This window comes from Eptatretus burgeri, chromosome 9 (genome assembly GCF_056783735.1).
Source record: "Eptatretus burgeri isolate ZD-2024b chromosome 9, Ebu_testis_v1, whole genome shotgun sequence".
Classification (NCBI taxonomy): domain Eukaryota; kingdom Metazoa; phylum Chordata; class Myxini; order Myxiniformes; family Myxinidae; genus Eptatretus; species Eptatretus burgeri.
The window spans coordinates 89,545,850-89,562,349 of NC_140969.1; the positions used below are offsets into that span (position 1 = coordinate 89,545,850).

Consider the following 16,500-nt stretch of genomic DNA (forward strand, 5'->3'; position numbering starts at 1 on the left):
ATCCTCTATACCCCGAGCATCAGCAACCCCCTCCTGTTTCCCCCCCGCGCTGAGATAGTGCGACCAAGGGGGCCCCTTTCCCACCCCCTGCCAGACACTGTCCGCGAGGCCCGCGGAGTGAGGCGCCATCGCCGCTCCGCGTCTCATCACCAGACGGGTAGGCGCGACCCGGTCTCGGCCTCAGGCCCGCCTCATTCTTGAGGGTATTTCTTTCCTTGGTTTTGGGTATGTGTTGTCGGCGCCGCCCTGTGAAGTAGAATTGTATAAGTGTTGCCGTGTGCTCGGTAGTCGGTATTAGCTCTGCACTGTGTTTTCGCTTTTACATTTGCTTTTTGTGTAAATGGAATTGTGTTTTTCTTTTTTTTGTGTGCTTTTGGTGGAATTGAATGTGTGCTTCCCGTGTGCCGCGAATAAATGTGCTTTATTATTGAACTGTTCTCCCGCTTCGCTTCGTCTTTTTCTCCCATTGAATCCTCATCTTGCTTCACGTAAAGGGTTGGTAGTGGGCTGAATACGCCCGATAATTAATCGAACCGTCGAGGTCGACGATAACACCGCTCGGTTATTCTGATAGTATGGAACGGGTCGCTTAAGTGGCCCGTGTCCGAAGTCGACCTGCGGCGAGGTGCGATCGCCCGGTCTACCCTCCGCGTGGGTACTTAGGTAGGTCGAATTTGGCGAGCAACCCTATCCCACGCGGGGCTGATTGGCTCGATCGCGGTGAGACCGAAAGGTCCACCCGTGACTGGTTCCCGGCGCAGTCCGAGAGGGTCACGACTGGATTGTCCGTCCGGTGGGCGACGTGCCGCGATTCGAGTTACGTGGCCGTGCCAGCACGCCGGCAGGCGCGTATCCGCAACAATATATATATATATATATATATATATATATATATATATGTATATGTATATATATATGTATATATATATATATATATGTATATATATATATATATGTATATATATATGTATGTATATATATGTATATATATATGTATATATAGTTGTGGATTTCCACCCGCCGGCGTGCGAGCGACCGCGTTTAGCCAATGGTGGCCGCCTCGCCTACCGAACGGACAATCCAGTCGCGGCTTTCCGGATCAATGCCGAAAACCAGCCACGGGTGTGGTTTAAGCACACCACAGCGTAGCCAACACTCGACCCACGCGCTACAGGGTCAATCGCCGAATTGTCGATATACCTAAATAATCGCGCGGGCAGACCACAGAGAGATTGTACCTCAACGGGGCCGCTTGGAAACGAGCCGCTTAAGCAGCTCGCTTCGTTTTGGGATAACCGAGCGGGGTATTTATCGTGCAGCCCCGTTGGACCTGATCACTTTATCGGTTATTTAACAACCAACTATATTCCGAGTGCAATATGGCAATTCAATTAGGGAAAGGATGCAACGAACGGGTGAACATTTAAACAAGCACATTTATTGAATAAGCGGCACATATGCGGTCATACAGCCATGTAATCAAGCAAGGCAAGACACGCATGTAGTTTGCAATCGACAAAGGCAAAACAAAAGCACGCATGCAATTATGTAACATGTAAGGGACAAACCAAGAGCAATGCAAAAGAGCTACTACCGTCTAACTATTATGTACACACTTAACAGTTCTACTTAAAGACATGGCGCCACTACGTTCACGCAAAGAAACAAAGGAAAACCCCCATCAAAGACAAGGGGGTAGACTGGACCTTTTGGGGTCTTTATGAGCACGGAGCTGTGTAGACCGCGAGGGCGACCCTCGACGTCCCCTCTCCAGTGACCCACGGTAAGGCACAGTACGGCAGGCCGCGCGCCTTGGCTCCGCTGCGCTCCGCTCTCTCCAGTCCCCTACCGCGGCTCCACACACTACCCACAACTCCGACACGACACTCTTTCCTCTCCTCCACACACCTCCACAACCTCCAGCAGCCGCCAGACCTTGCGTTCAGCGCACCCTTTTATCTCCACTGCGCCTTGCCCCTCCCTTCCACCCCCCTCTTCCTGCACGCGCGGGAAACTTCCAGAAGAAGGGCGTTTTCCTCGCCGAATCGGGGCCTTTCTTTTGTGTTTTCCATAGCTTTCATCTTTTCCGCACGTGTTGACAATCCACGCGCAGGGTCCGTTGTTGGGGGGGAGAGGGGTGGGGCCGTCGTCCGTTTTCCCCCGATGAATGCCAGGCTTCTTGCAACCGTGTGCCGAGGTGGAAATGCGGTTGTGGTGAAGGTGGTTACGATGAAGGCGGTTGTGGAGAAGGTGTTGGTTGTGGAGGTGGTTGTGACGCGGTTGATGAGAGCGATGTTGGTAGTGGAGGTGGTTGTTGTGAAGCGGTTGATCCAAAATAATGATAGCAAAAGAAAAACGGCTAACTGAAGATTCACAGCCCGGTTACACGAATAAATCCCTTAGACATCGGTGGGGAAATCTATCTGAACACAGACTTATCGACATAACTGATCTAAGGACCTATATGGTGCTCTGCGAATTTCCATAGCCGTAACAATATATACGTACATTTAGGAATAGTCTCTAAACCTCTTATTACCCCACGCACATGGAAAAAAAGTGGGGTTCAGCAATTTGTTCACTCTGTCTGTCTGTCTGTCCGCAGACATCTGTCCATGATTGAGGAACTACTTCATTTAAGTTGCATTTTATATTTTGAACACTACTGTAGACCATGAATTGGAACATGAATGGGAACACAAACCTGCAGTTTAGCAGTACTTTGGCTCTGAAATTGGAAAATTGTACGGAATCTTGTCCTGATCGCACATGCGCAGAGAGGAGTGAGGTAATGTTTTTTTTTTTTTTAATGCTGTTGGTGAAACAAAATCATTCCAAACAGAGTAGTGATCTTAGAAAGGACACAAACAACAGGCACGAAGAACTATGGTCATGTGTTAAATAAGGTGGTGTAAAAGACGGTGCATCAACCGCAGTAATGTTCCGAAAAAAAAGTTTGTTTTTTCTACAGCCTTTAAAAATCTCTATATTATTACCCTCAATGCTCTCCCTATCGAGTGCAGCCTGTGGCTGCTGGTTGCGCCATTGGTTGGGACGCGGCTATCCTGCTGATGCAGTGTCCCCCTTACCAGTACATTGGTACTCATTTTGCCGACCTCGGAAGGTTGACAGTCTGAGTCAACCTCCTGGTGTATATTAATTCAGCGGCCAACAGGGCTTGAACTCCGGACCCTAGGATCTCAAGCTGCCACCCGAACCACTAGGCCAACACCAGGCTTACTACCCTCAACAAAGGAGAGGGTATTGCATTTGGGTCCATTTCTTTGTTTGTTTGTTTGTTTGTTTGTCTGTATTTGTCCGCACAGAACTTTCATGTTTTTCTTCCCAACCGCTTGTCAGATTGAGACAAAATTTTCACCATCAGTGCGATTCCTCATGTAGAATGTTTCAATGACAATTAGGACGTCATAGGTCACGTGGTGTGGCAGCCATATTGGTAAAACGGAAAAACTTTGGACCTCTGTATCTCTGAAACCACACCAAGGAAAAATTTGAAACTTGGCACAGGGCAAGTACTCCTCATGGGGAATGAGTTCGACTTTTTATGATGTCATAGGTTCCTCGTTATGAAGTCATAATTGCATAAGTAGAACGCCACATCTGATCAGGATGAAATTTTTTGAAGGTCATCTCAGGATAAAGTGGTCCACAGAAAAAAATAATCATTACGTCATCAGTCACGTGATTCCGCAGCCATATATATATATTTTTTTTAACCTTCAAAAATCTTCTTCTTTGAAGTGGCTGAACAAATCGAGGTTTAACTTTACACGTATGACCGCCTGTCCAGGAGGAACAAAAGGTTCACACATATGATATCATAGGTCACATGGTTGGCAGCCATATTGGATTTTTTTTGTATACCTTGTCAAGGCTTATCAAGGTAAACCTTGCCTCAACTGGAAGTTAGAACAAGGCCAAGAGCAATGGGGGCATGAGATATCTCTCAAACACGTATGAGAGCTAACGCACAACGCACAGCAATGGGGGCATGAGACAAGAGGGGCGGAAGTGGGAAGGACAAAACAATGGGGAACAGACATTAGGAGATCTTTTGAAGGGGAGGGATGGGGCAGAGAACATGGGGTTAAACTTTAGTAGGGATAAAACTTCAAGTACTGTCTTGAAGTGTACGTATTCGCTTTGATGGTTGTGTTCCCTTATCAAAAGTGACGTTTATAATGGATCTGGATTGTGAAAGGAGTAAGTAACTTGCATTTGCTCACGAAATGGCATGTGCACATCACTATACGAAACAAAGTTGAAATCTTCAGTTGGAAGCTGGTGGCTATGTTGGAGGCTATGCAGGCTGGCTTTGAATTTGTATTTGTCCACATTTGTTGGTGGAACAAACTGACTTCTAATGTTGATCTTTTGTCTGCAGTATTGCAATACACCCGGACAGAATCACCATGGCAACAGGACAGGTTGCAGGTGTGACAAAAGAAGGGAAGGTAAGTGGTTGCCTTCAAGTTTCCCCCTACCAGTTGCATTAAACAGGGATGACGCTTACTCGGTTGGTACTACCATTGTTGATTCCATTGTCTTCACAGTTTGACAATTATCAGAAATTTATTGCACCAAATACATTTTGAGGCAGTGAAGGTGATTATCTCTTCGAATGTCCAATGACTAAGTGGAGTATAGTGATATGGAAGTAGAATTCCATGGAGATCATGGATGTGCAAATGTTTAAATTTGAGTTACATATGTGAAAATGTACCTGTAAGCACTGGTTCTAAAGTGTTATGTGGATATTGGCAGGACTGGTGGGTAATTTGGGTATGGATGGTGATTGGATATTTATGTTGTAATTGCGGTGTCTGTTTTTTGTTGTTGTTGTTGTTGTTGTTGTTGTACCCCCTCTCTCCCCAAAAAATAAAATTAAACAATACAGATCTTTTGTCATATATATATATATATATATATATATATATATATATATATATATATATATATATATATATATATATATATATATATATATACACACACACACAACACCCTGGTGATGTCTGTGCTTGCTCTGCTGTTCTTATCCCTACTCCTCCACCTCCCCACATCCCTCACTGAATTGAAGTTGATAAACCGTTAGATTTAATTGATGTGGTGTTGATGTACTGCAGGCTTGACGGGCCAAATGGCTGCCTCCTGCGTTCAAGTTCCTCGAGTATTCCTTGTGTATTCCTTTGATCAGCATTTGCCATTTCGCTTTGTTAGTTTTGACAGAAGTATTGATAGTGTCACCTGATTTAACCAATTACTAGCAACATGTTTTTTTTTTTCATCTTCCTTTAAAGACTGACAGATGAGCAAATTTAACAAACCTCAGAAATTTGCCTCATTCCCACTCCGGATTGCTAGAAGCCTGTCAGCCAACTTATATATATTTGCGAAATATCCACATCCCATAAGAAAAAATATTTGGAACCTCTGATTCCGTCACATAGCAGCAGTATTGATTTATATTCCTGGATTCAATAGTTGGTGATTATTACCCTTGCCAGAGTCCAGGGGAGAGGGTATTGATTGCATTTGGATCTGTTTGTTTCTTTGTCTCTCTGTCTGCCCATCTGTCTGCACATAATGTGCTAACATAGGCCACAAACACCATCGAGTGGTAGCCAGTATGACAAGTGGGACACCTATTATAAAAGTAATCTAGAAGGGCACTCGGTAGAGCGCATACCTCCGCCACGTAATGCCTGATCCACAAGAACATATCGGGCCCAATCAATACATTTTTGAAATATCATGCTATACAGTACTATATCATTGTTAGCCCTATCTCCTAACGGTGAAGAATCACTTTAAAATTCTAGTAATTGGATCCGGATTCGGATCTTCACCGAAAATCGGATCTGAAAAAAAAAATAGTAGTCCGATCCGAAAATTGAATCAATTCTTCGGGGTCACACACCCAATCTGTCATCCAAGTTTCGTCCCAATCCATCCACAACTTTTTGAGATATCGTGCTATATATAGTTTTTGCCCTATTGACATCACTCAAAGGTGAAGAATCCCTTTAATGGTGAAGTATTGCAATACACCCGGATGGTGGCCCTCAATGGTGGCCTTTCATGGTGAAGAATCACTTTAAAAATTCTAGTAGTCAGATCTGGATCCGGATCTTCACCAAAATCGAATCAGTTCGTCCTTGTCAAACACCCAACCTGTCCACCAAATTTCATCAGGATCCGTCAACTTTTTGAGATATCCTGTACACAAACAGACAAACAAGCAGTCATAGACTGGTACTTATGAAATCGTCAACTTGACCTCTGACCTTGTCTAATAAAAGCTGTCTCTCGAGAAGGTAGCGACGCAAACCAGAAGTTTCTACGATGATTCTGTACCAAACCATCAAAAATCGTAACGTCGACCGAAGCAAAAATCTCCATTTCTCCACGCAATTATTTAATATTATTTTATCAAAGTCACAAAACCGTAATATTCGGCCATCCACCAACAATCTTTACATAATCCGATGGCTTCGCGAGTCAGGCATGCGACGATAACCTTTATTGTGATAAAAAAATGACTTTTAAACACCATCTTTATCGAAAACACCGTCAGCGCGCACATGCAAAACCTTTACGTGATCAACGATGCGTCTGCTCGAGCGCGCTGCACCACGTGACGAGCCGTGACGTGGCGAGTGAAATATTTTTATACAATCTTAAAACGTCTCCAAAACATCCGATTTTTACCAGAATTTCGACAACCGAGTGTTAAGCGTCCTTAGCGATCGCAAAAACCGAAGACAAAATTAAAATCGAAGTTAAAACGAACTCGTAACATCGACCGAAGCAAAAATACTCCATTTCTCCACATGAATTTACGGAATTATGTTTGACCTCTCTGTGACTTTGACCTTTGACCGATTTGACCAAAATCTAATCAGCACTAGCCATCACCCTCCTGAATCACGTGGTGTAATTTGACATTGGTAGCTTCTTCCGTTCTCGAGTTATCGTGCCTACAAACACACAAACAAACAAACACACAAACAGATGACAGAAGTCATCAATATACTTACGAAATCTTTAGATTTCGTAAGTAACAAACATAAAGGGGTGAAAACATAATCTCATTCACCTTCGGTGGCGGAGGTAAATATTTCTGTCTATAAACTACATACGATTAGAATGTGAATATTTACAATAATACAGAAAAGGTCGATTTGTCCACTGTATGAACATAAACCTTGGTCGTCAATGTATCGTCGAAGCACCACGCAAACACACAAACACCACATAAAACAACACCTGGCAGGGTCTGTAATCTCTGGTTGCTCTCTCGAATTTGATAATGATTTAAATGAATGGTTGCTCTATTTGAATATTCTTGACAAGAGACAAGGACGAATTGATTAGATTTTGGTGAAGATGCGGATCCAGATCCAGACACTAGAACTTTCGAAGTGATTCTTCACCATTGAGAGATCTGGCCGAACTAATATATAGCATAATATCTCAAAAAGTTGTGGACGGATTCGGATGAAACTTGGTGGACAGTTTTGGTGTGTGACAAGGACGAACTGATTAGATTTTGGTGAAGATCTGGATACGAGAATTATTTAATTTCTCAAGTGATTCTTCACCATTGAGAGATAGGGCCAAAAACGATATAGTACTGTGTAGCATGATATTTCAAAAATGTAATGGGCCCAAAATGTTCTCGTGGATCAGGCATTACATGGTGGAGGAATGTGCTCTACTGAGTGCCCTTCTCGTTATTGTTGTTGTTGTTGAGTGAAAAATAAGTGAAAGAGGGTGGAGAGTCGGAAAAGGATTGAGAATGTTTGGAAAGGAGGGAGAGTTGAGGCATGATGATTCTATCACTTTTTTGTATGTAATATGTGGATGAGATGACACCTTTAAAGCATCACAGCATTATTATAGCTCATTCATGACTCACCATACACAAAACATTCAGTTAAGAACACATCATGCATTTGTTTCTTTATTTTTAAAGTGACAGGACAATCCTCCTAAAACACGCAACTTGGTGTGTCTGTCTGTCTGTCCATGATACATTTGATTGTTACTTATACAATCTCAACCAAACTTGACAGAAGGAGTAAGGGTCACACGATGGAAGTTGTAACGACTTCATTTGCCCCCCCCCCTTTCCTCAAGGGGGTTTCCCGTCTTGAGCGAAATCCGTGATAAGGTGTATAGATAGCTTATCGTGACGTTTTCCAAAGCCACTTCTTATAACAAAAGTAATAACAGCACTAATGATAATAGCATCATATTAATGTTATTACAAAACAATATTAGGACTAATAATATCCCCCTCTCCCCAATGGGGTTTTCCTCCTTGCACAAATGCCGTGTTAAGGTGTATAAATAGCTGATCGTGGCATTTTGTGGGACGTCCCTACCAGAAGTAAAATGTATGATAAACCACAAACACGTATGATTACCTTTTTAAACACTCACTGCTGCTGTTTAACGCTAAACTGAAATGGAGAAAACCCGACGTTCTTGAGGCATTATAAGCTTATCACATCCACCACAAACTAATGGACCCAAGCCATTAGTTTGTGGTGATCTACTTTACTCTATATAACCCAGAGAGGATAATCACATGATACCTCCTGCCGCTCCCTAAGGGAGTGGGTGTACTAGTGGAGCAAATATGCAGACGCAGAATTCTCGCTTACTTCAACTTACGGCGGTAGCGATTCACACATCCCTCCCCCCCTCCCTCACTGACATCAAATCGGACACTCGTTGAAATAGCGTAACGAATCACTCACCTTGCACATGTTTTGTAAAAATTAATGAAGTAATGCCTCGCCGTGCATGCATTGGCTGAGGATTATAATATATCATTAACAGTGGTATGTTCTCCCTTCCTGTAGCCTTTCTCTCCAAACGTCCGCATCTGGGACTCGGTGACGCTCAACACCCTGCACATCATTGGAAACGGCTCATTCATCCGTGCAGTCAACTGCCTGTCCTTCTCCAAAGCCGTACGTCCTCTTCATACCATCATGACAATAAATGCGGGTGTTAGGGATAAAGATAATGGTTATAGCACTCGATGACTGATTTGTCAAAATCATTTTTTTTTTGCAGGAAAACAGGTTTCCCTCTCCCACCCCTGAAATATGGTGTTTTTATGTTTTTTTTAAACAAAACATTTTGTCTCCAGAATGGTGGACTTCATCTCATGGTGGTTGACGATGCCAACGAGCGTGTGATGTCAATATGGAACTGGCAAAAGGAGGACAAGTTTTTGGAAATCAAGGTGGGAGTTTTGGGTCGAGGTAAAAACACCAAGACGCTTCTCAAGTCGAGAAGGCGAAAGATAAATATTTGTTGTTTTTTTATTTATTTATTTTAAGCATGAATCCAAGGCCCATGGAGGAGTTTGTACGCAAATCACGTGCAGGACGAGGATGAGTCAACATCGGTGTAGTTCACTGTGAATTTACAAGGACATTAGCGGGCAATGTGAAAATACATGTAGTGTTTGGAATTTTCAACATGGGTTTCAAACATCATGAGCCAAGAAAGGGTTCAGGTAGGAATGCTAAACAGGCCAACCCACAGAACTGTGCAAAAGTGGTTTATAATGAAACGGAGGACCAAGAAGGAACCCGAAGAGGCAAAGAGCAAAGATGGAGTCATCAGGAGGAACCTGTATAGGATTCGGGTTTCAGCCGCTACTCCACAACCCTCGAACCCATCCAGGTGCAGCCAAGTGAGCCTTACAGAAAAATTTCTGCAAGAATTCACTTCTCCTTTGATAGATAGATAATGAAAGAGATGAATTTCGAGATGAAAGAAAAGAAAAAGCAAGAATTAGAATGAATAAAGATAATTTCTGAGCTGAAAATTTAAAGCTAAGCTTCTACAGCTGAAGGAGATGCGTGCCCATCATTTTCCAAACTGCAGATTCATATCCAGGATGAATCCTCAGTGGTGTGTTGGTGGATTTACATTTTGCCCAGCCAGCTTCTTGTGGATATTGCAAAAGTGCATGTGTTGGACAGAGACCGGAAACGGTGAATTATTTCACCAAGAAAAGCCAATTTGAAGCTATCGCAAGAGCAGAAAGTTAACTTCATTTTTACACGTTGCGGGAATACCATACTTAAGCTGGCAGGATGGCCTAGAGGTCTGCACACGCCCCTCTAAGCTGTCTAAGCTGGGTTTGAATCCCAACCCAGCTGTAAACTGCCATGCTGGTGTTTCACAGGTAGGGTGATTCATCAACACAGATGGACGTTAAACGCTTGTCCCAGTCTGACGGCATTAGCTGTTGGATGGTAAAGATCCCACGGTGTCCTTCGTGAAGAGTAGGCAAATTACAAACAGTGTGACCACTCCTCATTTTCATAAATGCCAAGGTGAGCCAATGAAAAAAAGCCAATAATTCACAAGGTTTCGGAAAAGCGATGATAATAGAAAACCTATACGCCAAGAAAACCTATAGAAAACCAAGACGCCAAGGCGAACAACGAAGAGCCACGATCTTGTGAAAAAAGTCAAGGAGTGGTCACACTGATTACAAATTCCTGCCCTAACCAAAGTCGAACGTCAGGCCTGGCCAACCGGTTCGTGAAAGACTTGGGCCAAGTTTCCCCTGGCCATCCCTTTCAAGAATGTGGGAAAAATTGTGGCCTTCAAAGAAGAAGAAAAAGAAGACAGCAGTACCGAACTTATATAATGTTCAACAAATTTGTGGTTCTGGTTCGATGATCCATTCACAACGTCCAAGCAAATTAATTAAAATCTCCGGAAAACCCTGGGAAAACCCTCAATTCCGCTCACCGAAATCGCTTGGTGTTAACAAAGGTGCATGGCATTTACTATTATATTTTCCGAAGATTTTTTTCCCTTTTAAACTGCTCGTTTGATCATCTCAATATACAACCTGCACTTCATTTGCTTTAACAGTATTAAATATCACAGATGCTACAGCAGCATACAGCTGTCAGTGTGCAGGTTTGAATCCCTAATTGAGTTTTTGTTACAAAGTCGTGACAGTGTGATGCTTTGTACATGTCTTTGTCTTTGATTTGAAATTTGTATTTCTTTGTTACCTTCTTCGAAGGAGAGGGAATTGCATTTGTTTGAGTCCATTTGTTTGTTGGGTGGTCGCGAGACTACCCTTATTCTCAGGTTTTTCCTTCTGTCTGTATGTATTTTTGCGTGTTTGTATGTAATGGACAGCTCTGGAGGCCAGAGGAGTCATCTGATTTTGATGAAACTTGACTGGTAGGTTCATACCGGGATTTAGTTCTATGCTTTTGAGCACTGTTGCTATGGACGTCACCGTTGCCTCGCAACGAGACTGAAATTTTTGGAAAAATCCGAAAAAAATAAAATAAATCAAAGATCGGCTTCCAGTCTTTATGCGCACTATAATCAACCTCTTTGTCAAAAAATTTCAGCCCGATCCATCAAAAACTGTATGACTCGTATGCAATTATGTAGCGACCACTCATGTCGCCTACCGGCTTGTCTTTTTGTTTGTCTGTCTGTCTGTCTGTCTGTCTGCACAGAACTTTATTGTTTTTCTCCGCAACCGCTTGTCAGATTGAGAAGAAATTTTCACCATTGATGCGACTACTCGGGTAGAATGTTTTAATGATAATTATGACGTCATAGGTCACGTGGTGTGGCAGCCATATTGGAAAAACGGAAAGACTTTGGACCTCTATCTCTGAAACCGCACCAAGGTAAAAATTGAAAGTTTGCACGTAGCAAGTACTCCTCATGGGGAATGAGTGTGATTTTTATGACGTCATAGGTGCCTTCGTTATGACGTCATAATTGCATATGTGGAACGCTACAGCCGATCAGTATGAAAATTTTTGAGGGTCATCTCGGGATAAAATGGTCCACAAAATATTTTTGATAACGTCATCGGTCACTTGATTCGGCAGCCATTATTATTTTTTTTATTTCTTTTTCACCCTTCAAAAATCTTCCTTGAAATTGCTGAACCAGTCATCACTGCCAGCATTTATCACGTCGCAGTTCTGATTATGTCTCTTATTAATTACGTAACACACCAATACACAAACACCACACAAAGTACACCACACAAAACTACATAAACACCACACTACGGACCACACAAAACAAGTCCTGGCGAGGGTCTGCAATCTCTGATTGCTCTTTTTCTTGTTTGTCATTGTGTTTGCCTCTGAAGTGCACACAATGAGTAACACCGCACTCCTCCGTGGCGATTTTTTCCTTCCTGAGAGTTTGCTTCTGAATCCATCTTGTCCACCACATGCGTCCTCCTCTACCCCTCATTCCTCCCCACATCCCTTGTTTGTCTCTGTCTCCCACTATCTTGTCCCTCGACCCTGCTGTGGGTGTTTCCCCCCCTCTCTTTCTACTGTTCCTTTTCTTCTGTTTTGCCCTGATCCATTCTGTGTTTTATCTGTTCAATGAGCCTTGACTCTGAACACAACAAAAAAATTTGCAGACTTGGCTTTGAGGACAGATGATTATGGAAATGACAATGTTGAAATAGCAGTCTCCAAGTGCAGCACTCGACCGTTTCAAAGTGTTTGATTCTCACATTCGCCGAGACCAAATGTATTCATTCATGAGCAGCACATGGCTGCTGCTTGCTTCATATCTGGGAGCGTGGCTCTGCCACTGACGAAGTGGCCCCTGTAGGTTTGGCTGGGAGTTTGGAACTTGTTCAGGGTGTCAGAAATACTTCACCTACTCTTTGCGAAAGACACCGTGGGATCTTTAATGTCCATCAACTACGGTATTGACAGAAGGGTCTTTCAGCTTAACACCCTTCCAAAGGACGACCTACAGTGCCTCGATGCCTCGTCCAGCATGAAAAACACGAGGGTGATAGTTTTATGTCTGGGTCGAGATTCAAACCGAGACTGAACAGCTGAATGACAAATGAATATACTTCAAAGATCTAGGCTATCCTGCCATCCAGCTGAGACCAGAGGAAGTGAGAAAGCAAGATTGTACAAGTAAAAATTAATCCGACCACCTTTATCAACCACTAAATGGACCACAATTGTGTTTATTCATGTCAGTATGGAAATTAACATAACAATTTTTGACAACCTTTTTCGATCATGAGATATTTTTGAAAACAAAATTCTTGACTCCCAAAACTGAAAGCTTTTTGATGGGACTAATTAATTAGACAAACGACTGTCTCCACCATTTATGTAGAAAGATGGTCAATTGTGGTGCTTCCAGAAGTTATGTGAACATACAATTACTTGTACTAGCGGGCACTTCCGTCCCCCCGGGTGAGAGTACCCTTCTCAGCTCACCTTTGGAAATACACTTTATAATTTTTGTCATTTTTGAAAGAAATTTTATTGATCACAACATATCATAATCCAGATCATAATTTTGAGAAGGTTCCATTGAATTATGAAGAAGGTAAAGGAATATGATAAATAATACTGACAACCACTAAATGTGGCGCTATTTCCAGCACACGTGTACATATATATATATATATATATATATATATATATATATATGTATATATACATACATATACACAATTGACCCCTCTCACAATCCGACAGCCAAAGAAGCTGCATAAAGCAACCCAAGAAGACCTACGTAAGGTAAGCGCTATGCTGTTTCGAACCCTTCCCAGAGTTCCTCAACAACTATAAAGACGTTCACACAGAGCACACACATGACAATCCCAATGCTACACATCCCCTCAGCTACTGGACTGGTTTCATCGCTTATTGGCGAATCATCAGCGAGAGTGCAGACAGCAATGCATAACAATGAGGCTCCCAAGCATGTACCCCGTGCAAACATCAAAAGATTGGCTATTCCCTCCATTCACAGGTGAGAGGTGTGGGTGGGTCTTTCTTTATTTAAAAATTGACTGTGTTTGACATTTGCACGTGGTTCCTGCTTGAGCAGCCTCGTTGTTATGCATTGCTGTCTGCACTATCGCTGATGATTCGCCAATAAGCGATGAAACCGGTCTGGTAGCTGAGGGGGTGACTAGCATTGGGATTGTTGTGTGTGTACTATGTGTAAACGTCTTTATCGTTGTTGAGGAACTCTGGGAAGGGTTAGAAACAGCTTAGTGCTTACCTTGTGTAGGTCTTCTTGAGTTGCTTTATGCACTTTCTTCGGCTAGAGGATTGTGGAAGGGGTCAACTGTTTATATAATCCTAGCCACCTGGGTTTAGTTGATTAGGTGAGAGCTGATTGGCTATTCCCTCCATTCACAGATGAGAGATGTGGGTGGATCTTCATATATATACACAGATTAACCATGTACACATCTGTCCCAGAAAAGCTAGAGAAAGGGTTTTGCAATCATTCTCTGTGAAATGTGTGGCGGTGGCGGTGCAAAACATTCTCATGAACCTGCTATTTCAGAGAGACATTTCAAGTTTCCCATATTTGTCGATGAGTGAGTTGACCACCAAATTTCACAGGACTCTCTCGAGTATGTGACCTCTTAGTCCTGGGTTAGAAGAGTTGTGCGAGTCCCTTAATACGTCTTTAAAGAAATGAATGAATCAATTTTTTATCCAGATCTATTGTGTTTGATAGCTGATTCTTTCGTTTGTTGTACATCTGTCAGTGTGCCGGAGACCCTGTCTTTGCGGCAGAGTTTCATCCAACCGACTGCAACTGTATCATCACTTGTGGAAAGGGTCACATGTACTTCTGGAATACTGATGGTGGCATGCTTACAAAGAAACTGGGACTTTTTGAGGTGAGATTGCACAGCACATCTTTTCTTACCTTGTTTTATCGGCTCAGGTTTTTTTGAAAGAACGACAATGTGTTAAGTGAGGGAGGTAAAAAAATAAAAAAAAATTAAAAGGAACCTGTTCTCTTCTTCCCGTTGAGATCTTGTTTATTTATTATCATTATTATTATTATTATTATTATTATTGACTTATTACATTTTTGTTGTTGCTGTTGTTGTTTAACTTTACAGAAACATGAAAAACCCAAAGCTCTTCTCTGTCTTACATTTAATGAGAATGGAGATGCTGTTACTGGAGATTCCAGTGGAAACATTTTGGTTTGGGGAAAAGGTGAGTCCACATCGCCAGGCACAGTAACCTATTCTTCAGCAGCAACAACCTGGAAATGCAAATGTCAGGTTGGGTTCATTTTACTTTTAAGGGGAAATGCTTCATTAAAGTGTGTGTAGTTGGTGTAAAGTAAACAAACAAAAATTAACATTGAAGGAGTCATGTGTGATTCCTTCTTTTTTTTCCCCTTTTTTTTTGCATAATAAGTCGAGGCTCGTGGAAGAGCGAATACGCAGAAACATATAACAAGGCAACAGACAAGAGGGGTGGGAGATGGAAGCACAAAATAGTGGGGAACAAACACAATAGGATATCTGTGGAAGGGGAGAGGGATGGGGCAGGGTACATGGGGTAAACAAGATGGACACTACAGGGACTTTCAGGAAGGAAAACAGGGAATTTGAAGGAGGTGGTTTTGGGGTGGATTAACAGGGGCAGAATGGATCAAGATTTTGGATGTGGGAAGATAAGAGATGGTGGTGAACAGCTGTTTTGAAGACCTGGAGGGAGGAGTGGGATTGAAGAGAATGTGGAAGTTTGTTCCAGAGGTGGGGAAAAAAGAGGAATGAAAGAGTGAAGGTGAGCAGTGATTCTTGATTTTGGCAGTTTTCCCAAAAAGGGGTTGCTGGCAGACCTTGAATGCCCTCAGGAAATATAGGGGGACAGATCACAGACAGAGCAGGGGGGTGGGGGAAAGGCTGGAGAGACGGCAGAAGACAGAAAGACCTCCGACCTTCCTGCGGTAAAAGAGTGAGAGACCCAAAGACTCAGCTTCATCGCAAGAGAAACCAATAATCCATATCAGAGCCAAGAGATACCAACCAGAGCAAAAGAGCCTTGGTTTCCACGGCGTGAAGTCGAGCTAGGGATGAGGCAGCCAGAGTGGGGAACAGAACTCATTCAGACTGCAGATGAAAGCTTTGCATGTGGGCAGGGGCTCAGGTGTGGCAAGGAAATACTTTGCACGACATGGGATGCCTAGTCGGAGACTGGGATGCCTAGTCGGAGATATTGAGACCCAGAAGCTTGAATGAAAGTGCTTCTTCAAGAGGATTGTTGAGAAAATAGATGGGGTGTGGGGGTGGAGGGGGGATAGTTTCCAGACAGTTATTTTGGAGAGACATGGTGAGGGTGGGAGATTTGTCAGGATTGAAGGACATCTTCCAAGTGTTTGACCAGCCTGCAATTTTATCCAGGTTTGCAGAAAGTGAAGAGGCTGCTACCTGGCGATCAGAGGGATGAGAAATGGTATGGCAGATGGTGGAGTCATCAGCAAAGAGATAAAGAGGATTTTCCAGAGAGTTGGATAGATCATTCATAAAAAAACAAACAGAAAAAGAACAGGGCTCAGAACGCTGCCTTGAGGAACTCCAGCCTGGACTGAAAGAGGAGATGAGAGAATTCCATGAAGAGCCACGTGTTGACTGCGACA

General features: G+C 42.9%; 1 protein-coding gene across 9 annotated transcripts in view; it reads left to right on the plus strand.

Annotated features, from left to right (window-relative positions):
* LOC147020586 (echinoderm microtubule-associated protein-like 2) overlaps window positions 1-16,500 on the plus strand; it is a 138,681-nt gene that overhangs the window by 95,118 nt on the left and 27,063 nt on the right. For all 9 annotated transcript variants that reach the window (XM_085896041.1, XM_085896043.1, XM_085896044.1 and 6 more), the window contains 5 exons: window positions 4,406-4,475; window positions 8,895-9,005; window positions 9,188-9,283; window positions 14,606-14,740; window positions 14,969-15,068. In XM_085896041.1, coding sequence (XP_085752167.1) covers window positions 4,406-4,475; window positions 8,895-9,005; window positions 9,188-9,283; window positions 14,606-14,740; window positions 14,969-15,068 — 512 coding nt within the window. The remainder of the gene's footprint in view (window positions 1-4,405; window positions 4,476-8,894; window positions 9,006-9,187; window positions 9,284-14,605; window positions 14,741-14,968; window positions 15,069-16,500) is intronic.